General features: G+C 38.3%; 1 protein-coding gene across 4 annotated transcripts in view; it reads left to right on the top strand.

Annotated features, from left to right (window-relative positions):
- The window catches only part of kif21a (kinesin family member 21A), an 86,191-nt gene that overhangs the window by 19,213 nt on the left and 43,037 nt on the right, over nt 1-23,941 (top strand). For all 4 annotated transcript variants that reach the window (XM_014026492.1, XM_014026493.1, XM_014026491.1 and 1 more), the window contains exon 2: nt 23,098-23,320. In XM_014026492.1, the coding sequence (XP_013881946.1) occupies nt 23,098-23,320 (223 nt within the window). The remainder of the gene's footprint in view (nt 1-23,097; nt 23,321-23,941) is intronic.

Raw genomic sequence — 23,941 nt, 5'->3', positions numbered from 1 at the left:
GCACTCAAATCACCTTTCTTCCCCATACTGATGCTCGGTTTGAACTGCAGGAGATTGTCTTGACCATGTCTACAGGCCTAAATGCACTGAGTTGCYGCCATGTGATTGGCTGATTAGAAATTAAGTGTTAACGAGCAGTTGGACAGGTGTACCTAATAAAGTGGCCGGGGAGTGTACATATATATATAATATACACACACACATACAATAACTTTAATGTAATAGATATCTGCATCCATTGGATGTTGTGTTTGGAATAAGCTGCTTTGTTTTAATGTGGTAAAACAAAATGCTTGTATTTATTCCTTTCTACACCCTTTGCAGATTATTTTTTCTGCCCTCCACATGTTTAATCTGTGCGTGCTCCGGCGGGGTGACAATCATCCCATTTATGCTTTACTTTTTTTCCTTTTTTTTGGAAAGACAGTCTGACTGTCACCTTTTCCCACAGCGCTTCTTCGCTGTACAAGGAGACAGTATTGCACTATGACCGCAGGAGAAACGAGGTCCAGACTCAGAGCTTTTCGACATCCCACCTGAGCACTACTTCACCTGCACTGACTGTCGCCTCGCTGCGTCACCATGTGCTGCGGCGCGCGCTCCTCCCCCAGCAGGCAGTGTGGTCATTCAGCATCCGACTGGAGGACGCGCCGTCATGAAAACATGTAAACAGTTCAGCGTTCATTTTCGTACACCCAAACCAGGTCCGGATAAGTTATGTTTTTTTCCCCTCCTCATTTGCGCTCTCAGCCACGCTGCTTCCCGCTTCCTCTGTTTTGACTCCAGCCGGTTAAGTCATCAAAAAGAATTGCGCGGTTGGCCGGTAGACTACAGATCTCTATCATAGGACAAATTTATATCGTTTCTACCGTATATTATTTATATTGCGCATTCTTAGTTGAAAGTGAACGTATCTTAGCATTTTCACAGTCTTATCTTGACATTTCTCCTACAATATTCTTGAACATGAAATCCGAAAGTGATTGGTCAGTGTCGGGTTTTTTCTAACGTCGTCATCCAGGATTAGCTTTGCAGCACAGCCAGGTGTCGCAAATCAGCTCTAAGACTGGCACTTAAGAATTACTCCTATACTTCGCTTAAAGACTGACGCTTGATAACTGACTTTTACTCTCAGCTTTTAACTTAGAATTTTTTTACACTTAAGTCCAGTCTTAGCAGCATTCGTAAGAGTAATTCTAAGAAGTTTATAAATACGGGCCCAGATCTTTAGCAGGATACTGTCAGATACTGTTTGGAAAAACTTGCGATGTGTGATACTGTCTTAAATTGTGATTCTGATATTTTTTGCAATAAACCAATATTTTCCTCACTTTCTCTTCTGTCATCACCATCAACTAAACCAGGAGTGGGCATCAAGGCCAGTAAGTACCTGTTGGAATGACCAAATTTAGCAGCAGAATAGGGCTGCCACGATTAGTCGACTAGTCATGATTATGTCAACTGTTAAAATTGTCGACTAATTTGATAGTCGATGCATCGTTTTTTTGTTTGTTTTTTTCTCTCCAAACTAGGTTGGGCGATATTGGCAAAAATAATTTATCACGATTAATTGTGGTTTTTAGCCGATAACGATTAATTTGACGATTAATCCCCTGAAGTCCCTGGACACCCTTATTTCGTAGTCACATGTCATAGTCTCATGACCAGTTTAGCGGGAAAGGTTTGCTCTTTGTAAGTAGGCCTGTCACGATAACAAATTTTGCTGGGCGATTAATTGTCTCAAAATTTATTGCGATAAACGATAATATTGCCTGGTGACCGTTTTACAACTAATAATTATAAAAGCATAATATGTAAGTGTAATAAATCAATAAACTTTCATTTTTAAAAGAATGTTTAACAAAGTGGACTCTCAGTCTCTAACAAAAAATGCACTTGAATAAAAAAAATAATAAAACAAAGAACAACAAAATGTAAATTAAACACCACACACAACTAAGACAGTAAATAAACAATATTAAAGAGCAGCATGTCTTTAGAGATGAAGCAAACTACACAGCCTGGTGAGGACCCACTGTTTCTTATGAGGACATAAGCCCAGTTCACATCCCATGTAAAGTTTAGGCTAGGTTTAGGGTCAAATGGTAATAGAAAATACTGGTAAATGAATGAAAGTCAATGCAAAGTCCCCATGAGGATAGAAGAACAAACGTGTCTATGTGTGTGTGTGAGGAGGAGACAGTCAGAGCGCTGCGGGGGAGGAAATCAGACAGTTCAGAGTTTTCCTCATGAGTTGTTGGGACAGCTACAGGCTTTTTGGGGGTTTAGTTTAAACAAAGATGGTGCATTTATGTTTCCTGTTATTTTTGGGAGCTACAGGTAAAGTCTTGACGAGTTTGTCGCGGGTCTGGGGGAGTTTCAGCCCCCACCCCTTCTCCTTCTCCTCCTCTCTGTCTCTCTCTCTCTCTCTGTCTCTCTGTCTCACTCCGTCTCTCTCTCCCTCCCTCCCTCCGCAGCGAAATCCAGGCTCTTGGGCTCCTGACACTTCTGCAGCCGCGTTCTGCTTTGAAGCGTTTCTTTAGGAACGAGCTATCACGCTAAAGCGAGAGTTGACTCCTCCCACACTAAGAAAACAGGAGGGGAGGGGTCAGCTGAGCTCCTGTGCAGCGGAGCACAGAGAGGGAGAGAGACGAAGTAAACAAACAAGCAGGAAAATGAAAATTATCGCCGTCTTTTTTTTTACCGACCTCAAAAAAGTTATCGTGCAATTAATTGATTTATTGTCTATCGCGACAGGCCTACTTGTAAGAAATTGTTCCAAATTGTGTGAAAATACAGTCTTCAGGCTATACATCATATTTAAAATTGTGTTGATGGATAAATAAATTACAAAACTTTATTTTTAATGTTCATCATATTTGAAGCAGAGAGGAGCACTGAGCGGACTGACCTAAGTAATCCCCAGTCAGTCCACCTGGTGGTATTAATCGTATTAATCGTAAAGTGCCAAAAACTAATCAATTACTGTTTTTCTGACGATTAATTGCACACGATACGATTATGCCCAACCCTACTCCAAACTGCTGTGGCACCTTCCACTGCCACATCAGTTCTTTCCTTGACATACATGCACAGTAGTGGTAACTAGGGCTGCCACACATGACTTTTATAGTCGACTATAAAAACAAAAAGTTAGAAAAAAAAACGACGCATCAGCTATTAAATTAGTCATTGACGATTTTAACAGTTGACATAATCGTGACTAGTCGACTAATCGTGGCAGCCGTACAGCAGAACATGAATACACATGAAATATCATGATTTAGGAATTATCGCAGTTTGAGCTGTCCTTTTGTGATGTTTATTATTGTGGTGATTTTTTAATTTTCCATACGCTGTTCAGCCCTAATACTGTGTAAGTCCTGATACATCTTAATAATCCGGGTAGAGGGTTATTTTTGTTGAAAAAACATTTCATCTCTCCTTCAAGAGACTTTATTTAGACTAATACTGTGAACTTTGTTTTAGTCCTGATATTCATACACGTCAAACCCGTTGGGCATTTATCTGTATAATGAGCCCCAAAAATCCGTAATTTTTGCAAAAAATCCGTACTCCTCACACCCGCGGGGGTGGGGTGCTGTCGGCCGCGGAGGTGACGGCGCCTGTAGGAAAGGAGAGCTGAGTAAGTGGAGAACTTATTTCTAGTCTTATTTCTAGCAGCAGAACAGGTTGGAAGATGGTTATTTGATGTTGGGTTGTTGTTGTTTTTTTTTTTTTTACGTCCTACAAGCTCTGAGATGTTAAATTAATTTGAAACTGAGATTTTGAAAAAATCCGCGAGATTGCTCTATATGTCTGTATGCCTGCAAAATGATGGAAAATCCATGTAAATTATGGACAATCCATACAAATTTACATGTGGATATTTTTTATTTTGTCCTCCACTTAGTCACTTTCAGCTTTTTCAAACAAACCTTGCATAATAGGTCTTCTTCATGTATGAGGACTGGACATAAAAATATTTGAAGGAAAATTTCTTTCAGGAAAACCTTTTAGGAAATCTGAGAAACGGATGATCAAAACCACTTGGGAGTGTTATGAGACAGTTCGACTACTTAGGAGGATAATCTGAAACAACAATTGGGTGGTTACAATCTTTGACACATAGATTTGTTGACATATTTTTTTAAAATAAAACTACAACCTGCTACTGCCCAACTCCACTCAGTAACTGGCCTTTCATCTAGTTTTTTTTGTCATGTTGACAATTTGGTTTGATCCCTGCTGACTCCTCTGTTGGCCAACCTTTCCATCTGAGGGGGTGGGGGGCATGACCTCGGACCTACAGGAAGTGCTAATGTACTTATCAGCATGCCACAGCAATTCAGTTCATCCCCGCTTGTTTTTGGAAGCACATTTTTCAAATATCTCACAAGCTATAGAGGAAGATGAGCAAATAAGCTCAGGTCAGGCCAGTATCAGGCTTCATGATTCTGCCACACTGATTCTAAAACACAATGTGTCCCAGCACAGGCCTGGGTGGCTTGTTTTTGCGTACTCTGATACTGTGGAAAAATGTGGGATGAATTAGTTCTGTGTTGCTTGATTTCACAGCAAATTACAAGACACAAGGCCATCTATTAAAACGTGTATAAAATAAAAAACCTAGCAACGAAGCATGTGAATGCATGTTGCCTGTTGCATTTTATATGAGCACTGTCAACTAAAGGCTCTTTCACAAAACACTTGAAGCCGGGTGTTGGACTTCTTCTGGCTCGCTGAGGGAAATTTTTGAACGAGGCATTGATGAAAATTAGCCATGGTGCCGGTGCTAAATCGGATGCATTTTATTGTTTTGAATATTGATGTAGACTGTCCTTTTAAATAACTACAAACGAGGAGGGTTGCAACCAGCCCACACTTGATTTGCCTTTGTGCTGTGAAGTGATGTGGTAACAGAGCCGACATAGTTGACACGTGAAAAGACTGGCTGGCTTTACAGCTCAAAATGTGTGTAAGTGGTGATATTGGGTCTGTGCAGCCACCCAGTCATGGGAATAAGCAACAAGAAAAGTATTTATTACCATGGAATTGTAAGAAATACGTGTTTAATATCGGCTGAAGTCAGATGAAAACACAAGTGTTAAATAAATTGATCTGTGATAGGAATAAATGTCATACAACATCAGAATTCTAGATCTGAGTGAGGTTTATTTGTCACCGGACTGACAAGCCAAACCACACTGAATGAAAGACAGGAAGTTCATGTTTATATACACAATTCTTCAATGCCTGAGTTCGCCCCCTGCTGACCTGCGGCTGAATCACAGACATTCAGACAAAGACCTCAATGTAATGGTTTAAAACAGTTCACTTATGTGTTGTTATGATTCGGACATGTATCTACTCTATTTCAGCTAACACATAATAGATCAAACATTATACAAATATTATAAAAAGGAAACCCTAATACTCTGGTGTTGTTTTCTAACATCAGTACTAATCTATAATAACTATGAATTTCTTCAGAATTATCAGCGATTACGTGGAGAAACTTTATATTAAAGTTAAAAGTTGGTAAACCTCAAAATGAATAGGAAACATCTGTCGCGTTTAATGTGTGATCAACATTTAATTCAAGTCGAAAAACATAAGGTATGTATCCGTTTTAGTAAGAAATGTAATAAATAATAATAAAAATGTGTTGACTAACCCTTTAACCACCCCACCAAGAAAAACTATGAAAAATATGAAATATATATATTTTTTGCATTTCTTATGTCCTATTGGATGTTTACTGAAAACAATCAATGATTTTCTTTTCTATAACATTCTTCTTGCAATTCAAAATATTGATCTCTAGCAAACGATCTATATATCGTTTAATGGGACGGCTGTGGAGGAGTGAATGGCGGAATTGCCCTGTAACCAGTGGGTTGCCAGTGCGATCCCTCGTTTCAGCTGTCTGCCGTGTCCTTGGGCAAGACACTTCACTGGCCTAGCCTACTGGTGGTGGTCAGAGGGTCCGGTGGTGCAGCATGGCAGCCCCGCGTCTGTCACTGTGTCCCAGTGCAGCTGTGGCTACAATTTAGCTTACCACCCGTTCATTCATTACCATCCATCAGAGTGTGAATGTGTGTGTGAATGGGTGAATGACGTAAGTGTAAAGAGCTTTGGAGTCCGTATGGACTTGACAAGGCACTACAGTATATAAGTTCAAGCCGTTTACCATAATTAAAGTACAAAATTGCAAACAAATAGCAGAAACATTAGGAAAAGTAACATAAACATGCTTATTAATAAAATCTAAGAGAAAAAATATCCAGGGCACTGAAAATATTATGTTTGTAGCAGAGGTGTGCGCAAGTCTTTTGTTGCAAGTCCAAGTCAAGTCTCAAGTTTTTGGCTCCAAGTCTCCAAGTCTTTGACCAAAACTTCGTCAAGTCCAAGTCTTATTGCATGTATTACTAAACTGGCAGTTGAAACGATGGTGTTCTGCCTAGTTTGCATTCTATAATACTTTATTTTAATCAAATATTAAAATATAGTATTATGTTTTAATAATACAATTAAAGCATAATAATGTTTTAAAGTTACAGATAAGGTTAAGGTTGAAACAACAACAATCAAGCATTAAGAGTAGTGTTAACTGTATTTTGCACTTGTAGACTTGCAAAAGCATACTGTAATTATATCTCACCATTGACAAAGAACAAATCCAACAAGTCTGCTGCTGATTTCACAATAAAATACAAAAATACATAAATAAAATTTTAAATGCATAAAAGCATGTCAGTGAAGACGATGAACCAGAATCCTTAAAGTAAAAGTGCTGCACAAGTCATCACAAAAACACATTTTGGATTTGGACTCCACACACTTTGCATTTTGCCAGTCTCTTGTCATGCCGTTGAATAAAGTCTCTATAAGCAAAGCTTATAATGAACGGCAGTGGAGCTGCCTGCTGCAACACACCTGCCATGCTGAAGCGTTTGTCACGTAGGGTACGCATCATTAACATTGGACGGCGCTGGCCCCTCCCATTCTCAGGTGAGGGGGAGTGGAGCAGAGCATGGATGTGTACTGAGGATGTGATCATCGTGAGCCGGGCAGTGAAAAGACTTGCATTGTTCGCGAGTCTCAAACCACGAGTCCAAGTCAAGTCTAAGTAGTAGGGACTTAAGTGTGACTCAATAAGTCTGAGTCATGAGTCCCATCTCTGATTTGTAGTAAGGCAAGGAAAATTTATTTGTATAGCACATCTCATGCACATGACAACTCGGAGTGCATTACACAAAACATTAAGCAGTATACAAGAAAATGCAAATAAAAATAAATCACAAAAAAATACATATTAAAATGGTAGATAAAAGTAATAATGTGCCACAAAACTTTTTTTTTCATTTCAACAAGGGCAAATATAGTATCAAAAGTTTAAGACCACAGCAGCCATACCACCCTGGATATGCCTAATCTCAGAAGCTATTAGCAGGGTCAGGCCTGGTTAGTACTTGGATGGGAGACCACCTGAGCGTACCAGGTGCTGTAAAACCAATGTAGGAGTTGTGCTGACATTGGAAAACTAGCAACAGAAAACCTTTGACCATAATAGGTCATTCATCACCTTCTACCAAAGGTTGACAAGTAGTAGTAAGACCACAGCATTAAAAAGCCCACATCTTTGCAAAAATGTGACCCCAGTTCCAGATAGTGGATGAGAATTTTTATTTTTTTATTTATTGTGACAATCATTTCATCAGCTGATGAATGGCCTATATCAGTTTAATACTTGTGAGCAATAAAATGCTGACTCGTGTTTTTTTCTCACTCCCTTTTCTTCTTTTTGCATTTTGAAGCTCTACTTCTTATGATCCAGCAGTGCCAAATGTAAATTTTTCCCATTTTCAACTTGTCTTAAAATCTTGATCAGAAGTATATGTGCAGGAATGATTGAAGTAGATGGTTTGAGTAAGTTGATTTTATAGCAAGTTATCGTTTTTTATTTACATTTTTTACCTGCTTGGAGGCGGGAAATACGAACCTACCATTTTACTGTCACAGTGCCGTGGTGGATCTTTAAAGCATAACATACTTCAGCCAAATGGTAGAAATGGTTCAGTTAGTTTGAGCTGAGTTACGCACTCCCTCCTTTGAAATTTAGTGACTCAATATGTGGTCAACCAGGTGACCAGGCAGTTCTGTTTAATCCATCATGTTGCATGGAAATAACAGAAACTATATTAAATTGTGTTTAGGTGGATGTAACTCAAATGTTGGGGAAATAAGAAATATTGATGCAATGTCATTAAGCCCCGCCCCCTGTGGATCTTGTCCCGAGTTGACAACCTTAGTGATGTGTTATGTGTTAAGCATTCAGTTTAGTCAATTTTTGTGTTTGAGTCAAAACAACGAGGCGATTTTTGAATGTGAAACTACAGATTCTGTTTGAAGTGGAGGATGGTTTGCTAAATTTGTTTGCATTTTCATGAATATTACTGATTATATTTGTATTCTAACTTTATATAAAATCAATATCAGTGATAATATCCAATACATTATTGATGATAAAAATAATGAAAACAGCTTTTCTAATATACAGTATCTATTACTAATACGTCAATTCAAATACCAATTTCAGATATCTGGAATGCAAGTGTAGTGAAGCTGATTAAATGTTAAAATAGTGTGCCATACACAGAGCAGAAGCAGGAGTTGATTGGACTTAGGAGCAAGTGAATGTCTGCTTTTCATCTCTACAGTTAACAAGAAAAATGAAATGAAAAATTTCCCACTCTGACTCCATTATGAATAAAACAACTACAGTTGTTTATATGCTCAATTAAAATCTATATAATTTTTTATCCCAGATCATCATCAAACTAAAGATGCTCTTGTTAGACTCATTGTGCTTACAAGTATTTATTATGCAAGCTATATTGTTTTCCTTTTCCAATGGAAGTGAAAATGACTTGTGCCTCAAATAATAAAAAGAAAAAAACACTTTCTGATTTGTTGGGTGGGTCAGCAGTAAATTAACATCATCTTGAAGTCAGTGACAGATGGCAGGATGCTGAGTGCGTTTGTCTGCTTTTCCTCTTGCCATCTTTTAGTCGGCCAGACCGGCATTATATCCTGCCAGGATCGGATTATGACTTTAATTCGGTGCTTGTGTTTCGTGTTGCTGTGGCAACTCAATCTTTCATGTCGCACACTGTACTGATTGTTTGAAACCTGTGCACACAGACTGACACAAAGACGTATTGATACAGTAAGATGGGACACTGGCTCAGTTCATGCGTGAAGTCAAGACATTGTCAAGTCATCGTGACCTTTACTGAAGATTTTTAGTGATTTTTAGCATGAAGATCTTTCTTAAGATCTAGAAATATCTAAAAACAAAACAAAATCTGTATTAAATATCTTGAAAAGACTTTCAGAAAGCATATTGATTAATCAATATCACTTTCAAAAAGAGAAGAATAGTTTGTGCCTTGGAACAAATATGTACAGTCGTAAGAAATGACAAGTTTATTTAGCTGGTATGATTTCCTTCTTACGCTTACCCCAGGCATATTTATTGATATTCATTCATATTACATCTTAAATATGGGAGGGATATAAAGGGGTAGATAAATGAGTAAGGCTGCTTGATTATTGCAAAAAAAAGGGTAATCACAATTTTTTTTGACTGAAATTGAGATCTATATTATTTAACAAAATTATTCATTCACTTCGATAAAATGAATTTATTGAACATAAACAATGGCTGTTAAACAATGTTTCCCTCAGGATTTCAAATGTTTTTGAAAAAATGAGACAAGGGAAACTTTGGCTGTGGGAGGAGCCTGCAGCATCGTGCTGGCAGTGACACTGGATTCACAATACAAAACAAAACCGCGTAAACTGCGAACTTTGATTATTATGTTTTTATGATCGTTGAAAACCCAAATCATAATCAAGATCAAAATCCAATTAATCGCCCAGCCCTATAAACAAGGGGGTTTTATGGGAGGAAAAATATGCTAAACATAACATTAACCATGCAGCAAATTACCAAAATGACCTTTTACATTCTAATTAAGTAAAAAAAAAAAAAATAATAATCCACATACTTTCTGCATGCAGTCTTGCCTTTTTTAAGGGAAATGTGTGTGTGTGTGTGTGTGTGTGTGTGTGTATAAGGGTTATTATTCAAAATATACTTTTTTTTAGCTTTATCTCATTGTCATATCAAAAATATACCCAGAGTGATGATTTGACTCATTCTTGCATGTTTGAGAAATCCTTGAATCTCCTGTGGTAGTCATGTGGAGCTGCCTAAATGCTTGCTAATACAAAGCTCCGCCTATTTACACAAAGCTCCTCCCTGGAGCTCAGTCCCCAGCTGAGCTCCCACCCTACGGAGCACCCCTCCCCCGAAGCATTGTTGTGAATACGTGCTGAAGTGGGAATGTTGTAAACGGTAGGAGGTTCTTAAAGAGACAGAGTCCAGTTTCAAGATGTTGAGATAGACAAAGTCAAGTTCATTGTCATATACAAAGCTTTTTCTTTACAACTGAAAGTATAGTTGCTCGATTGATGTGTCTTTTGACATGGTTGTTTAAGAAATGAGAAGGAACTCAATGCACCAGTTGGGGTTAAATAACTTGTTGCCAACTGAAAGATCCAATAGAAGGCTCATACGTATTTGCTTACTTTAAATCCAGATGGCAACCTTTTTTTTAGGCCAGGCAGTGTGGTTGAGTTGAACAAAAGGATGGTCATGAAAGTGGTGAGGAAATGTAAACTCTGCTTTCTTAACCTTTGTCTGAATTGGAGTATTAACAGCAAGCTAGCAGCACACAGAGAGATGCTGTCTAGGCTGTTTTAAAGGCATCACAGACTAAAGAACTAAATAAATTGCTTAAAGCATTGCATTTGCTTCTTTGGCGTCATAAGATGTAACTAGCACTAACCTCTTAACTAACTGGAAGTCTGACTGATGCCAGACTTTCGCTAAGTTCACACTGCAGGCAAATCCGACCCAAATCCGATTTTTTTTGACCCATCTGACTAATATCCGATTTTTTATGACAGTCTGAATGAGACAAATCAGATTTTTTCAAATCTGACCCAGGCCGTTTCAGTATGTGGTTTTAAATCAGATATATATCTGATGTTTTCAAAGTGACTGCAGTGTGAACGCTCATGTCACATTCATCTGACTTTTTCATCAGTGAGGAGGGGGTGAAGGATCGATAAGACACTAACCTCAAGTGTCGCTGTTTAAATCTGTAGCTCCATGTGTTTACAGCTCCAAAACACAAGTCCAGTTGCTTCATCTTTTTACTTTACATTGGTTTGATAATAACGATGTCCAGCCTGGGTCGCGGAGAGTATCGATCCTAAAGTTAGCTACTCGGTCGATACTTTTTTCCAGCTCGTAGTTTCGTTCAAAAAAAAAAAAAGCTTCACTGGAGCATCCCGGTCAGAGGCAGGTTCAGATATAAGCACTGAACTAAAGAAGCAGGTCAGATAATTATTTAATCGGCTCTGATTAAACAACAACTTCAGATTCGATACGCAAAATGTAGCATCCATGCTAGCTCTGTAAACAAACAAGCCGGCTGATGAGACGTCACGTCTTTTACTGCGCATGTGTGTCACATCAGTGCTGTGGAGCGTTCACACTAGAGTCTGATGCAGGTCACATTTAAAATGTAATGTGAACGTTCACACAAAAAGATCAGATTTTTTCAAAAAAATCAGAATTGAACATTAAGACCTGCAGTGTGACTAGCATTTGTCTGGAGGGCAGGCTGAGCTATAACACATTAGTAATAAACACATTAAAAGAGTAGACCAGTCTATTGCGATACTTTGTCTAATAGTTAATAACAGTTAACACTTTCCATAGTGCATTAGTCATAGAGCATAGTGTGTGAAGAAAGAGACAAAAGTCTTCATTCTAGGCTAGTGGCCAAATGAGAGCTTGGTTTTGATCATTTTTCAGGTTTAGAAAACCACTCTTTCTAAAAATGATAAACTGTAAAAGAATTCCACATTAGCTAATAATAAATCACTATTTTTGCATGACACAGTTTTAGCTTGTTGCTAATTTCATAACTGAACAAAGTCCGTATTAGTGCGTGAATGTATAGATGTAGAGCATAGCTAGACTGTGTATATACCAATGGTGCTGACACTGCTGAGCGTATCAGTCCCTTTGATCTACTTATCTAGCCCGTCCAAAGTTTACTCTGCTCACGGTAGACAGTCATTTTCCAGACTTTGTTTGTAGTCCGTATTTAAGGTTGTATTTTCTGTGTATATCAGAGCCGAATGTTGTCCAATTACATTTTTATTGACATGGCTGTAGTATCTTGTGGTGGCAGACTTATTAACCTATATTTCTTTACACACATCCATTTAGTTGTTTGAAAACGAGGTGTGATTTTTCCTCTTTACGATGAGAAGTAGCAGAAAGAAAAGAGGCATGACAGCAAGTGTCTTTGAAGATGTTTTTTGTGTTGTAATTTACATCCTGCCTGAATGGTTCAAGTTTGTTCTTTATAAATGAAACCTGACCCTTTTGGCACATATTTTTAGATATTACTTTTTGAGGTGACAAATGAAGCCTCCAAGCAATCGTGTACTTCTCTACTCTAATGTTTGCAATCACAGGAAGACAGGTAACAACTAGCCTGCAGTGACTGGCAGTTGGCCAAGTGTGTGACAAGATTTACAGTTTCTTGTCAACGCTCTGCTTTCCCCTGATCTTTAAACAAACCTAGAAAACTCTTTAAAAGACAGTGAGATGTTGGGCTTATAGGTAAGTAGCAGCGATATTTCTTTAGGTGTATTTACTGCCTGCTGTCACTGCTTTCAGCTTTGTATGTCTGTGTTTGACTTCTGGCTGTGTGTGATTGTTTTTATTTCTGGATCATCTTTTTATTTGGTTACATTCAGTTTTTTGCAAGGCAGGCCTACAAGGGAGTGCACAAACTGGTATTGTTTTTCCTTCGATCCAATAACTTATTCATCCTTTTTTTTTACTGGCTTTTTTTTTTCTGGGTCACGGGATAACTGGTACCTCATCAATGGTCACTGTGGGAAAGGTGGGGTACACAGTCCATGTTCACACTGAAGACAAACATGACCCATATCAGATTTTTACATTGCAATCTGAATGTGACAAATCATATACACTATTGCCAAAAGTATTTGCTCACCCATCCAAATGACCACCACCAGTGTACAAATCAAGGTCCCTAAAGACATGGCTGTCAGAGTCTGGTGTGGATGAACTTGACTGGCCTGCACAGAGTCCTGACCTCAACCTGATAGAACACCTTTGGGATGAATTAGAGCAGAGACTGAGAGCCAGGCCTTCTGTCCAACATCAGTATGTGACCTCACAAATGAGCTTCTGGATGAATGGTCAAAATAAACACAATCCTAAACGTTGTGGACAGCCTTCCAGAAGAGTTGAAGCTGAGCTGTAAATGGTGGACCAATGTTATACTGAACCCTATGGATTAGTAATGAGATGTCACTTAAGCTCATATGTGAGTCAAGTTCTTTTCTCTATGTGGTACTAAATCAAATACATGTCCAATGATTTTCAAAGTGACTTAAGTCTGATTTATCATCTTGTCTTTTGTCCTACTTCACATCATTTAAGTAGGGTAAGCGGATCCATCCAAGAATGTAGTAAATCCCAGTTATGATACCAACCTTGAGCAGTTTTAATCTTCAGACTCTACAGCTCAAGTGGTGATGTTAATATTGTGACTGGGGTTCCTGGGACTAAACAACAAACAATTCTATTATAGAGAGAATATTAATTGATGAGCAGCACAGCAACTTTGTAGTTAAAGAGTTGCATTAAGAGAATTGCTAAAATTAGTTCATTCAGTACGTTTAGTGATTGAAAACAGGGATACATCACACATCAATGTGTCACACTTCTGCTCCACTTTTCCTGGTTCTGCTGGACTTGCTTATTTTCTGAAAGCTTGATTTATGGACTGATCTGTGCATTACATGGACCAGTTCTTTGGATGAGACAAATGTTTGCCCTGCAGGACAATAGCAGTATGCCAGTCACACAGGTCATTAAAAAAAGGTCAAACTTTTTTCAATTTTGAAAAGAGTACACCGGGTCTTAACAACCACAGCAAGCGTACGGTTTGGATGCCCGTGAAAATGAAGCCTTTTACCACTCCTTAAATATCCTTAAATTGATTCATATAATTTAATTTCCTGTGAACAGGCTGTTCAAATTTATGGACAACCTGAAAAAGAAAATAAAAGAAGTGTTTACTTAAATCTTCAGCTGGTGAAGCCGTATATAATGTATTTCTCCCTTTTATGGATTTGCAGCATCTTTTTATGATTTTCTGGAGATCTGATTTGAAGAGGGTAATTTGAGGTGAGGCTGTGTGTGTGTGTGTGTGGGGGGGGGGTACGTCTGTCTTTAAGTATCAGTGGAGGTATAGTGCATCTGGAAACAGGTTTGGACCTGCTCCGATGTCAAAATCTCAACATGAACAGCTCAGTTCTAGTAACACAGAAACCAGTATGGATACATTCATAGTCATCAGTAATTAAAGCTAATAATAGATTATTTTTAAGAGCAAACACCCAGTGGGCAAAAATAAAACACCACTGTTGCATGTTGTTCACAGTCACATAGTTTTGTGTTCCTAAATATCTCTGCTTTGAGGCCCTGTCACACTGTAACATTTTAGACAACTTTTCCAAACTTTTTCCACCATTGACGATGGATACACTGAAATAAAAGAAAAATACTGTAAGTCTCTTTTAGACATGTACGGCAGTTCATTTTAGTGTACTGTCAATAGAATCAGTACACTAAAATTATTCTGTCTTTTTATTTCCATTTGTTTTTTCATTTTCTGTACTAAAATAATTTTTTGGAACTGAGCTGGAAAAATAGAACTGAAGGTTAATAAAATTATAAAATCAGCATAAAACATAGGGTAAAGTTTTCCTTTTTATTAGTTGGTGCATTTTTAGTACATTTATTTATTTGGCCATTTATATATTTCTTCTTTTACTTTAATTATGTCAGTTTCAGTCCTCCATAGGTTCTACTTTATGAACTAACAATATTGAGTGTCCTATAATGTAAATGTAGCTCTTATAAAAGGCATTCAAAGAAAGCAAACTGATGCAAAAAGATTTCACCAATGAGAAGAACAAATGCTGACTGTGCAGAAAAAAGACTGAGTAAATTTAGATTTTTGGGTGCAAGTAGGCAGAGTAAGGAAGACAGGATTACAAACCAATTAATGAGTTAAATGGTGTAAACAGAGACGCTCTAATTCTCATAAAATTAGATTTCTTGAACACTCTTTCACTCATGTAATTATTGGTTAAATATGGTGAATTTGCAATAAAGGCTAATACACTTTGTCTGGGATCCCATTTAATATGCAGCTGAATAACTCCAGGAGATTTAGTTTTTTCATTAGGTGTTGCTTTCAGTGTCTGTAAAAATCGATGACATTTTTATTATACCTGAGCTGTTACCATGCTGATCTGGACAGTCTCCAGACTTCTTTTTCAGATTTTGTGGGTCAAAAGCTGAAAAGTTTGGGAACCACTGAACTAAGGAATAAATCTGGTTAAAGTGACGCTCAAGTGCATAAAAGTAAAAAATATATAATCCATCCTGTTTGAAATCTTGCTAGATGTGGCAGACCAGAAGTTCAAATAAGGCTTCATCACCATCAAAAAACCAGGAGAAGATGACACAGAATGGATTATTACTATAATTTAATGATCAGATGGCACGTAAAGCTTTGGTTAACATTAGCATAACTGATAGTGCCTGCTTCCAAGAAACACTGTTTTCTGGTAAACTAACAAAAATATAGCAGTTGTCCCGGCACAAAAGTGTTCAGTCACTGAAAATAAGTTCTATGAGGCATCAACCCGAAGAACAAGCTAACTTTCTGAAATGTACCCTTCTGCAGAGGACATAATCTAGGTATGGTAAATGGTAAATGGTCCTGAACTTATAGAGCGCTTTTCAAGTCCCTCCGGACCCCCAAAGCGCTTTACACTAACAGACATTCACCCATTCACACTCACATTCACACACTGATGATGGCAAACTACACTGTAGCCACAGCTGCCCTGGGGCGCACTGACAGAGGTGGGGCTGCCATGCATCGGCGCCACCGGACCCTCTGACCACCATCAGTAGGCAAGGTGGGTGAAGTGTCTTGCCCAAGGACACAACGGTCTGTGTAAAGGTATGTGACGATCCTCGATCAGGGACAAGTGAGTTGATGCAATTTTTTTCTTTATTCAATCGGATCAAAAGTCATGCTGCGGATGCATAGTCTTCAGGGTTTCCCCTACATTTAATTGATCATGGCTTACCGCCACGGCTAAATAAAAGCCGCCACACCTTCGGAATGAAGGTTTTTTTTTAAATCAACGTAAAAGCGGGTTGACACAATCATGTCCGAGACAACCTATTTTCGTTTCGGACAACCAGATCCCACCTCCCAGTTGTCCGGTAGACAACCAAGAAAAAAGACCTCGATTAAAGTTTTCCTCCGTGGGTATTCGTCATTGTAACAGTGTTCATCCAATAAAGAGAACCAGAGTCAAAATTTTACCCAATCAGAACAGAGTAGAGTGGGTCGTACCGTCTGACTGACAGCGCTGCCTTTTTCTTTTTCTGTGGGTCGGTGGTCAGCTTCACTCAGCTCAGATGAACACCTCCTGGGAAAGCCCTCAGCGTTTCCTGGACTATTTTCCACTGAGGATTATATACGGTATTTCTAAAAGCACGTCGCAGCATTTCTCCTGTAAGACAATGTGTTTACGAGCACAACAAAACCGCGACAGATCAGCTGAATGTTTTTAAAGCGAGGGCTGAGAGGCAGTTTGACCGCAGCAGCTGCACCTGTCCACCTGCAGCGTGGATCTAACCTGCCCGGGACTTCAGAGTCCACATGTCAACCCCTTCAGATGGTTACTTGTATAATGAGCATCAAAAATCTGTTATTTGCGCAAAAAATCTGTATAAATCACACGCGGGTGGAGCGGAGGTGCGAGCGGACTGCAGCCGCACGGAGTGAGGGGTGGGGTGTCTTTTAAAGACGTGTCTACATTTGACTTTTATTTTTTCTAAAATCACAGAGTTCTCTGAGTCAACTTCAGGTGTTTGTAGTGAATCATAATACCTTCTAAATTTAACCAAGTTTATCAATGCCTTTAAATTACACAATAATTTTACTGGAGAAACTGTCAGTTTGGTTTAGAAAAAAAACTGTAATATATATATATTTTTTTTCTGTGCAGAGAACTTCCTCTGCTATAATTTTTTCAAATAAATATATCAAAGCTCCTCAGTTGAAAACACTAAAATGATAGAAAAGATGTTTAAATACCTVTTTCCTCAGAAAGTCTTCAGTCCTAAGAACACTAAACTGTAACTTTTAATAAGGTCATATATGCAGTTTACTCCTCTTTAAATAAAAATGTTTGACCTGTTAGCAGAAAGCTTATGGATGGATGTTGATTTTTGGTCTCTATTTCAAAGAGGATGAGGAGGAGAATGTGGAAGTTCTCCTCAAGCTGCTCCTAAAACTGTCAACCTGCTGABTGAGAACATTTGTGTATAGTAAACTTTGTATACGTAACAACAAATTAAGTTTCAATTTCCATTACAGTTAGAATTTATGTAATATAAGTTTTTGTCCATAAAAATCTCACATAAAATTACCAGAATAGAGTATAAAAGCTTTTATTTTAAAGGGAGGAGCCATGACCACACACAGAACTGTAACTGGTAATGTGGTTTTTCATAGACTTCACCTTTCCTCCCTCGCCTCTGTCTAGTCATGTAATCCTGCAGCCATGGAGTTGGTGTCAGCGCTGGGGTCCCGTGTCACACAGATGGATACAATGGTTACTCTGTAGTCCACTCACCGTATTGTTCTTCACTGAATTTGGAGGCACAATGAGGCTCTTATCCACACAAACTCCCTGTCAGGTGCCTTTCTTCCAAGCTTGTTTATGAAGCCATGAAAAGAATTGATCAAATAAAACAAAAGAAAACTTTAAGGAAGTTTGAGTCAGGCTTCCACCATTAAACACAGTGAACACAACATAAACTGCTCAGCTTAATGTTCCAGAAGTAAGGATGTCACATAAAGCCATCCTTAACTAGAAGCACTCAGAGAGTGCAAACCTCCGCCAAGTCCAATTTCCCCCATCCTGTAATAGAGTTAATGCACAAAAGCAGAGATGGAAACACATTTCCCGAAAAAGTTCTGACGTAGTGAACATTTAAGCAGGCATTATGCACGGGATTTCTTCCCGGTGGAGTCTAATGTGGAAAAAAAGGAAAAAGGTCAGACTTGTCACCCGACGTTATTGAAAGCTTTTGCATCGGTGCTGCATGATTCAAAAAAGCAGAGTTTTCATCGCGCTTCTAATCACACAGACACACACGTGTCTTCCTATCTTTGTGAGGAACACACACAGCTGTCACAACCACGCTCTGCACATTCTTTTTTCCCCAAAGTTTGGTGAGAGGTGGATAGAGGGGCGCACATAGTTCTCGACTTGATCTGGCCTCATTTAAATAATAATAAAACTGAACAAACAAACAAACAACCTCCAAGTCTGAAATCCACCGCGTCACTCCTCTTCCTCAGTCTTCATCGATCTGTGTACAAGTCTACAGACAATGTGGTGTGTTTGAGGAAATGGGAAAAATGGGTTTCATGGTGCAGTCACGCACTTCGTGGTCACAAAACGTTCTCTAAATGCACAACAAATGCATAAAAATGTGCACATTATGGCAAGGATTATTCATCATTACATCTGGTTTTAACATTACTTTTGTAAAGTTTGAAGTCCAAACACTGAAAGCTGTCAGTTTTTTACAGAAGTCCTGTGAAAGCATCACAGCTTTGCCGATCTGAGAGGATTAAAAGAAAAAAAATTTCTGTATCCGCATCGTGATCTGGAACATATCCAAAATTTAATGTTGTGTTACTTGTGCCAATATCCACATGTGGTGTAAATGTCATGACAATTCGCCCACAAGTTTTTGAGTAATGTTGTCCTATCAGCACCTATCCTATACCTAACACCTATCAGTAAACTTATCATGTTTGTTAAGACCACTATTGGTGCAATAAAACAACCAGTATAAAATAGACAATATTTATTATTACAAAATAAGAGAATGTGTATTTACAAAAAACAAAAATTAAACAAAATCAATATTAATATATTAATATTTCGGCATCATCTTCAGACAAAACTTCTGTTCCTTGAGGTGTTGGCATCTTTGCAAGTGGTTGTTGCAGGTTGTTGCGATTTAATCAGATGAACAAACCTGTGGAGCAGAATACAATAATAAATGTTACAAACTACCACAGTAATAAAAGTTCAGAGTAACACAGAATGCATTTGAAAAACATTAAATAATTAATTATTATATTAATAATTACATTATTAATTATTATTAATTAATAATTAAATCATTTTTGTCTCAGTCTTTTTCTCTGCCCTACTTCTTAAAATCCTTGCAAGTTAAAGTCTAAAATAAATAGTTTTGTTTAGTGTTTATTCAGAATGTGTGAACTTTGTAAGTAAAATCAAAATTTAAGTATTTAAAACTCAGGTTTTAACCTAATAAAGATAGAAAAGAAGTTTTGAACCCAGCAGCACCCCACCTCCCTTCCTTCTGTTTCCTGTGCTGGTTTCCATAGAGTTGGACCTGCTGCTGTCTGGCACTTGGTCGGTTCTTAAGTGAAGTGAAGCGTACTCGCACCTTTTCGACGTTTATGTATCTTTAACGTGTTAACCCACATTCTTCCCACCGCCGCCCTACTTCTGAAAGCACCTCGACACAGAGCTCGCAGTGGTTGTCTTGCCCTGCTCCTTTTTTGCAGGGACTAATCTAGATTTAGAGCGACCCACTCGGCTCCATGACAAGACCGCGGCCTCGCTGGGTCGCAGTTATAAACAGGCATTAATGATGTGGAGGGCTGAGAGTAAATCTGTGCCTAATCCAAGAAGCTCTGAACGGTTCCACATAAAGAAAGACGTGGTGGAAGATTGTAAAACTGAGCATTAAAGACCCCTTTTTATTTCAAATTTGTAAAGGTTGCAGCAATTTGTGTAGTTTACACAAATTATGTTTCAAAAGTGATGAATAATGAAGAGATCAAACAGCCTCATTTAATCACAATAAATGTACCTAAAGGTTGATTAAAGGACTGTTTTCATCTGTACTGCAGTCCTCCCTATTTACATCTTTTAATGTTTTTGTGCCGCTACATAGTCGTAAACCCTTCTATCAGGCTAAAATGGACCGGTCTAGAAGCTGGAGGGGGCAGGGTCTGAAGAGCCTCGTTTGATTTAAAGACACAGCCTCAAAATGAGTTGATACGCGTCAGATATAAGTTCAAGTTCAAGTGTATGTTATTGTCAAAATCTATGTAACAGGGTTAGCACAGAAGTTCAAACTGCGTGTCACCAGTCACCAATGTGCAGTTAACCATATAGACATATAGAAAAGACATTGACATTACCNGTTTTCTTTACAACAAAAAACAAACACACAAACCTGATCACAAACAGTGGAACGCGTGGGCCAACACACCTGGTCGAACACCAGAGATTGACAAATTGGCCACCAGCCTGACAGCCTCCCTTTTATGGGAGCTCACAATGTGGAGGAAGCGACCCCTGGTGGTTCCACTTGTTACATGTTGAATAGTAATTGCTTTGAAATAATGTGTTCCTTTGTTCAGTAATTAAAGACAATCCTGACAACTGATCAGTTTTTTAGAGTCTGTTTAATGAATTAGATAAGCAGATTGTGAAGGCCTGCAAAAATAAATAAAAGTTCTATTTTTTATGGCTGAATAATTATTGTGATATAAGCAGTAAGTGCAATTCAGTATAGCAAGACTGCTTGGACTACAGTAAGTCATGGTATTTGATGGTGAATGGGGATAAATAAGTGGGTCTATTGCTCTCCCCAAAAAGACAGTTTTATTCAAATCTTTGTGTCCCTCAGATGAAGGACACTAGGTTAGAAACACTCAGTGTTCTGAGCTTTGGATCCATAAAGGGGTCCCCAAGAATTATTTTCCTTTGACTGCTCAGGGTCCGGTAGTGGTGTAAGTAGTGCAAAGGGGTCTCTAATTCAATGCCACAGGCATCACACAGACCATTGTCATGGAGCCCCATCACCATTTTGTGAATTTATAAACCATTATATTTCTGCATGCTTTTGTCAATCCAACAAACTGCTGCTGGCTTTGAAGCCCACACCAGGTTTACATGATGGTGCTGATGACAGAAGTAACAGTTAGGAAAATGTGGATTCATTACAATATTAAAGTTTAACATTACATTACAAGTTTTTCTAATATTGTACGGCCTTAAAGCCGACTATTCTCAGCATCACCTTTCCATTCGTGTTCAGACCTCTGAAAATTTAGCACCTGAACACCAAAACACATTTGACTGTTTGTAAGTTCTGATATTTTTAAATCTTTTTGAGCCAACAAACAAAAAAGAAAACCTCAGGTCTTATGTCCTGCACAAATCAATACAACTTCACACTTTTTTGATGTATTAGAAAAGTTTCAAATTATTCAGTTTAATAATTTTGGTAATTGTATTTGTGAAGATCAGTCTTAACATTGCTTCACTTTATGTTCTTTCTTTACCAAACTGTTACTGTTTTAAACTGATTTTGCTGAAGTTTTTTTGTAGCTGGTTAAAGCTTAAGAATTTGTCAAGTTAAGTTATGCTTTGTGATGTCTAATTGTGATGTGTTGTTGTATGAAAGATGCAAACTCAACTTTTCTGATTATTATCATCATCAGTGGGTTAGATGAGGAAATGAACACAGCTGCCAGCTTGTTTTAGTTCTTATCAAGGCAATACTTTTGTTCTTTTTAAAATATAGACAGTTTGTGCTTATTTGTATGACACAACAGGTTGACCCGCATTTCTTTAAAAAAACAGACGTAAATATATAAACCCATATATTGGGATGTCCATGTGTGCTGCCTAAAATCCAGATTAAAATGAAAAGGTTAATCCCAACAGATCTCATCTGGCCAGCATAGACAGCTTTACAAACATCCAGCATGTCAGCTTTGACTTCACACAAACACTCCTAAAGGACTGCATATAAAGCCAGATAGATCAGAATGAAGAAAACACACCACATGTTTAAAACTAAAACAAAAAGCACAAAAACATCTGCGTGAAGGTGGTGGTTTGACATCCTGCAAAAACGTATAAGCTTGTATTGAAGTGGAAAAAATGTGAACTGATGATTTTAAATAACCCTTTAAATTGAAGTTTTAAAGAGAATTCTCTAAACTTAAACACATTAGTAAATGGGAGTCTGGATGTGTGCAGTCTGCACTTATAGAGGATTTCCAAGAAGACAAAGTCCTGAAACAGAGAAAGATCAAGTGAGAGAGAGGACAGAAAGCCTTATTTTCATGTATACACTGTGCAAGAAGTGTAATGATGGAGGAAAATGGAGTTTACAAAAAGTTTGGCGCATTCAGACCACACAAATGTTAGTGACATCACTCTGTCAGTTGAATAAAGCTGTGATGAAATCTCCAAAATGAGTAAAACCTGAAGTGTGGTTGTGTGAAAAACACATTAAAATTCCAGTTCCATCATGTAGAGTTCAGCTTTATATAATCTTAGTTGAGCTTTTTTTTTTTTTTACTTGAAGTATGTCTGAGCTTTAGAGCTCAGTTGTTGTTTCTTCCAATTGTTTCAACAGACTCTTTAGTTATGAGAGAAACCTTTGTTCAGTTTGCATCCTCTGAAAGTTATAGAGCATTTCCTGATTTGGCCATGTGTTTTTGAAATGGTTTCACATTCCTGATGGAGTATTGAACTGAAAATTCTGAAAACACATGGCGCTATCTTCTTCTGTGTTTTTGCCTTGGCTTTGTGAAAAACAAACTGAATTCAGTCGCAATGTCCTCATAAGTTCATTACCTTTTCATTTCCTCTCTCTAAGTTGATTTTTTCCCCTGAGTCGTCTTCAGCAGCCCTTCATACTGAAGGACAGCCTCATTGACGTTTCTGTCCTTTCTGTAGGATCCGTCCTCAGCTGGCCAGGGAGAAGATAGAGGGATGTCATATCTGTACGTACGTGATGCCAGGAGAGCCCCAGGTGATCCTGGGAAAAGACAAGGCCTTCACCTTTGATTATGTGTTCGACATGGACTCCCAGCAGGACTCCATCTACACCACCTGCACCGAGAAGCTGATCGAGGGCTGCTTCGAAGGCTACAACGCCACCGTGTTCGCATACGGACAGGCAAGTCTTTGTGTCCAGCTGCAGTGCTGCTGATGCTTTCTGTCTGAGTGGACGTTAGGTCTTTGTTTCTGGGACTGTGTGTGGGAGAAAGGTTCATTCAGAGGCTGGAAAATACATTTCAGTTGTTGCGTTTTTATTTTCACTGCCAGAAAACTAAAACTTTAAGTACAGTGCTTTGTTTTATTACATGATTAAACGTTTTTTATTAGGGGTGGGAATCTTCTACTATCTCACGATTTGATTCAAAATCGATTTTTCATTCAATGCTGATCATGTGAGCCCATATGTCGTGTTCCCAAAGTACTTTATTATCATTGTGCAAACCTTGCACACAGTGAAGCTCATGTCAAATTCAGACTCATTCAGTAAAAATCAAAATGAGCCCAAATCTTTGCATTCAATGAAAACGTGGTCAGTTGAAGCTCTATTTCCTCCAGTGTTTTAGTTTCCTCTTTGTTTTGGTGTTTTCTGCACATGTATAGTATGGTTTAATTTTTGATTTGATTTATTTATTTAACAGGAAAAGATAATTAAAAATCAAGCCTGACTCAGCATAATTGCTGTTTTACAGCAGGTTCCTGTTCTGCAGCACATAAAACACTCAGAAATACAGCATCACAA

Source organism: Austrofundulus limnaeus, unplaced genomic scaffold (genome assembly GCF_001266775.1).
Source record: "Austrofundulus limnaeus strain Quisiro unplaced genomic scaffold, Austrofundulus_limnaeus-1.0 Scaffold558, whole genome shotgun sequence".
In the NCBI taxonomy this organism is placed as follows: Eukaryota; Metazoa; Chordata; class Actinopteri; order Cyprinodontiformes; family Rivulidae; genus Austrofundulus; species Austrofundulus limnaeus.
Note: the sequence above shows the minus strand (reverse complement) of the source record. Positions and strands in the feature narration are given on the sequence as shown.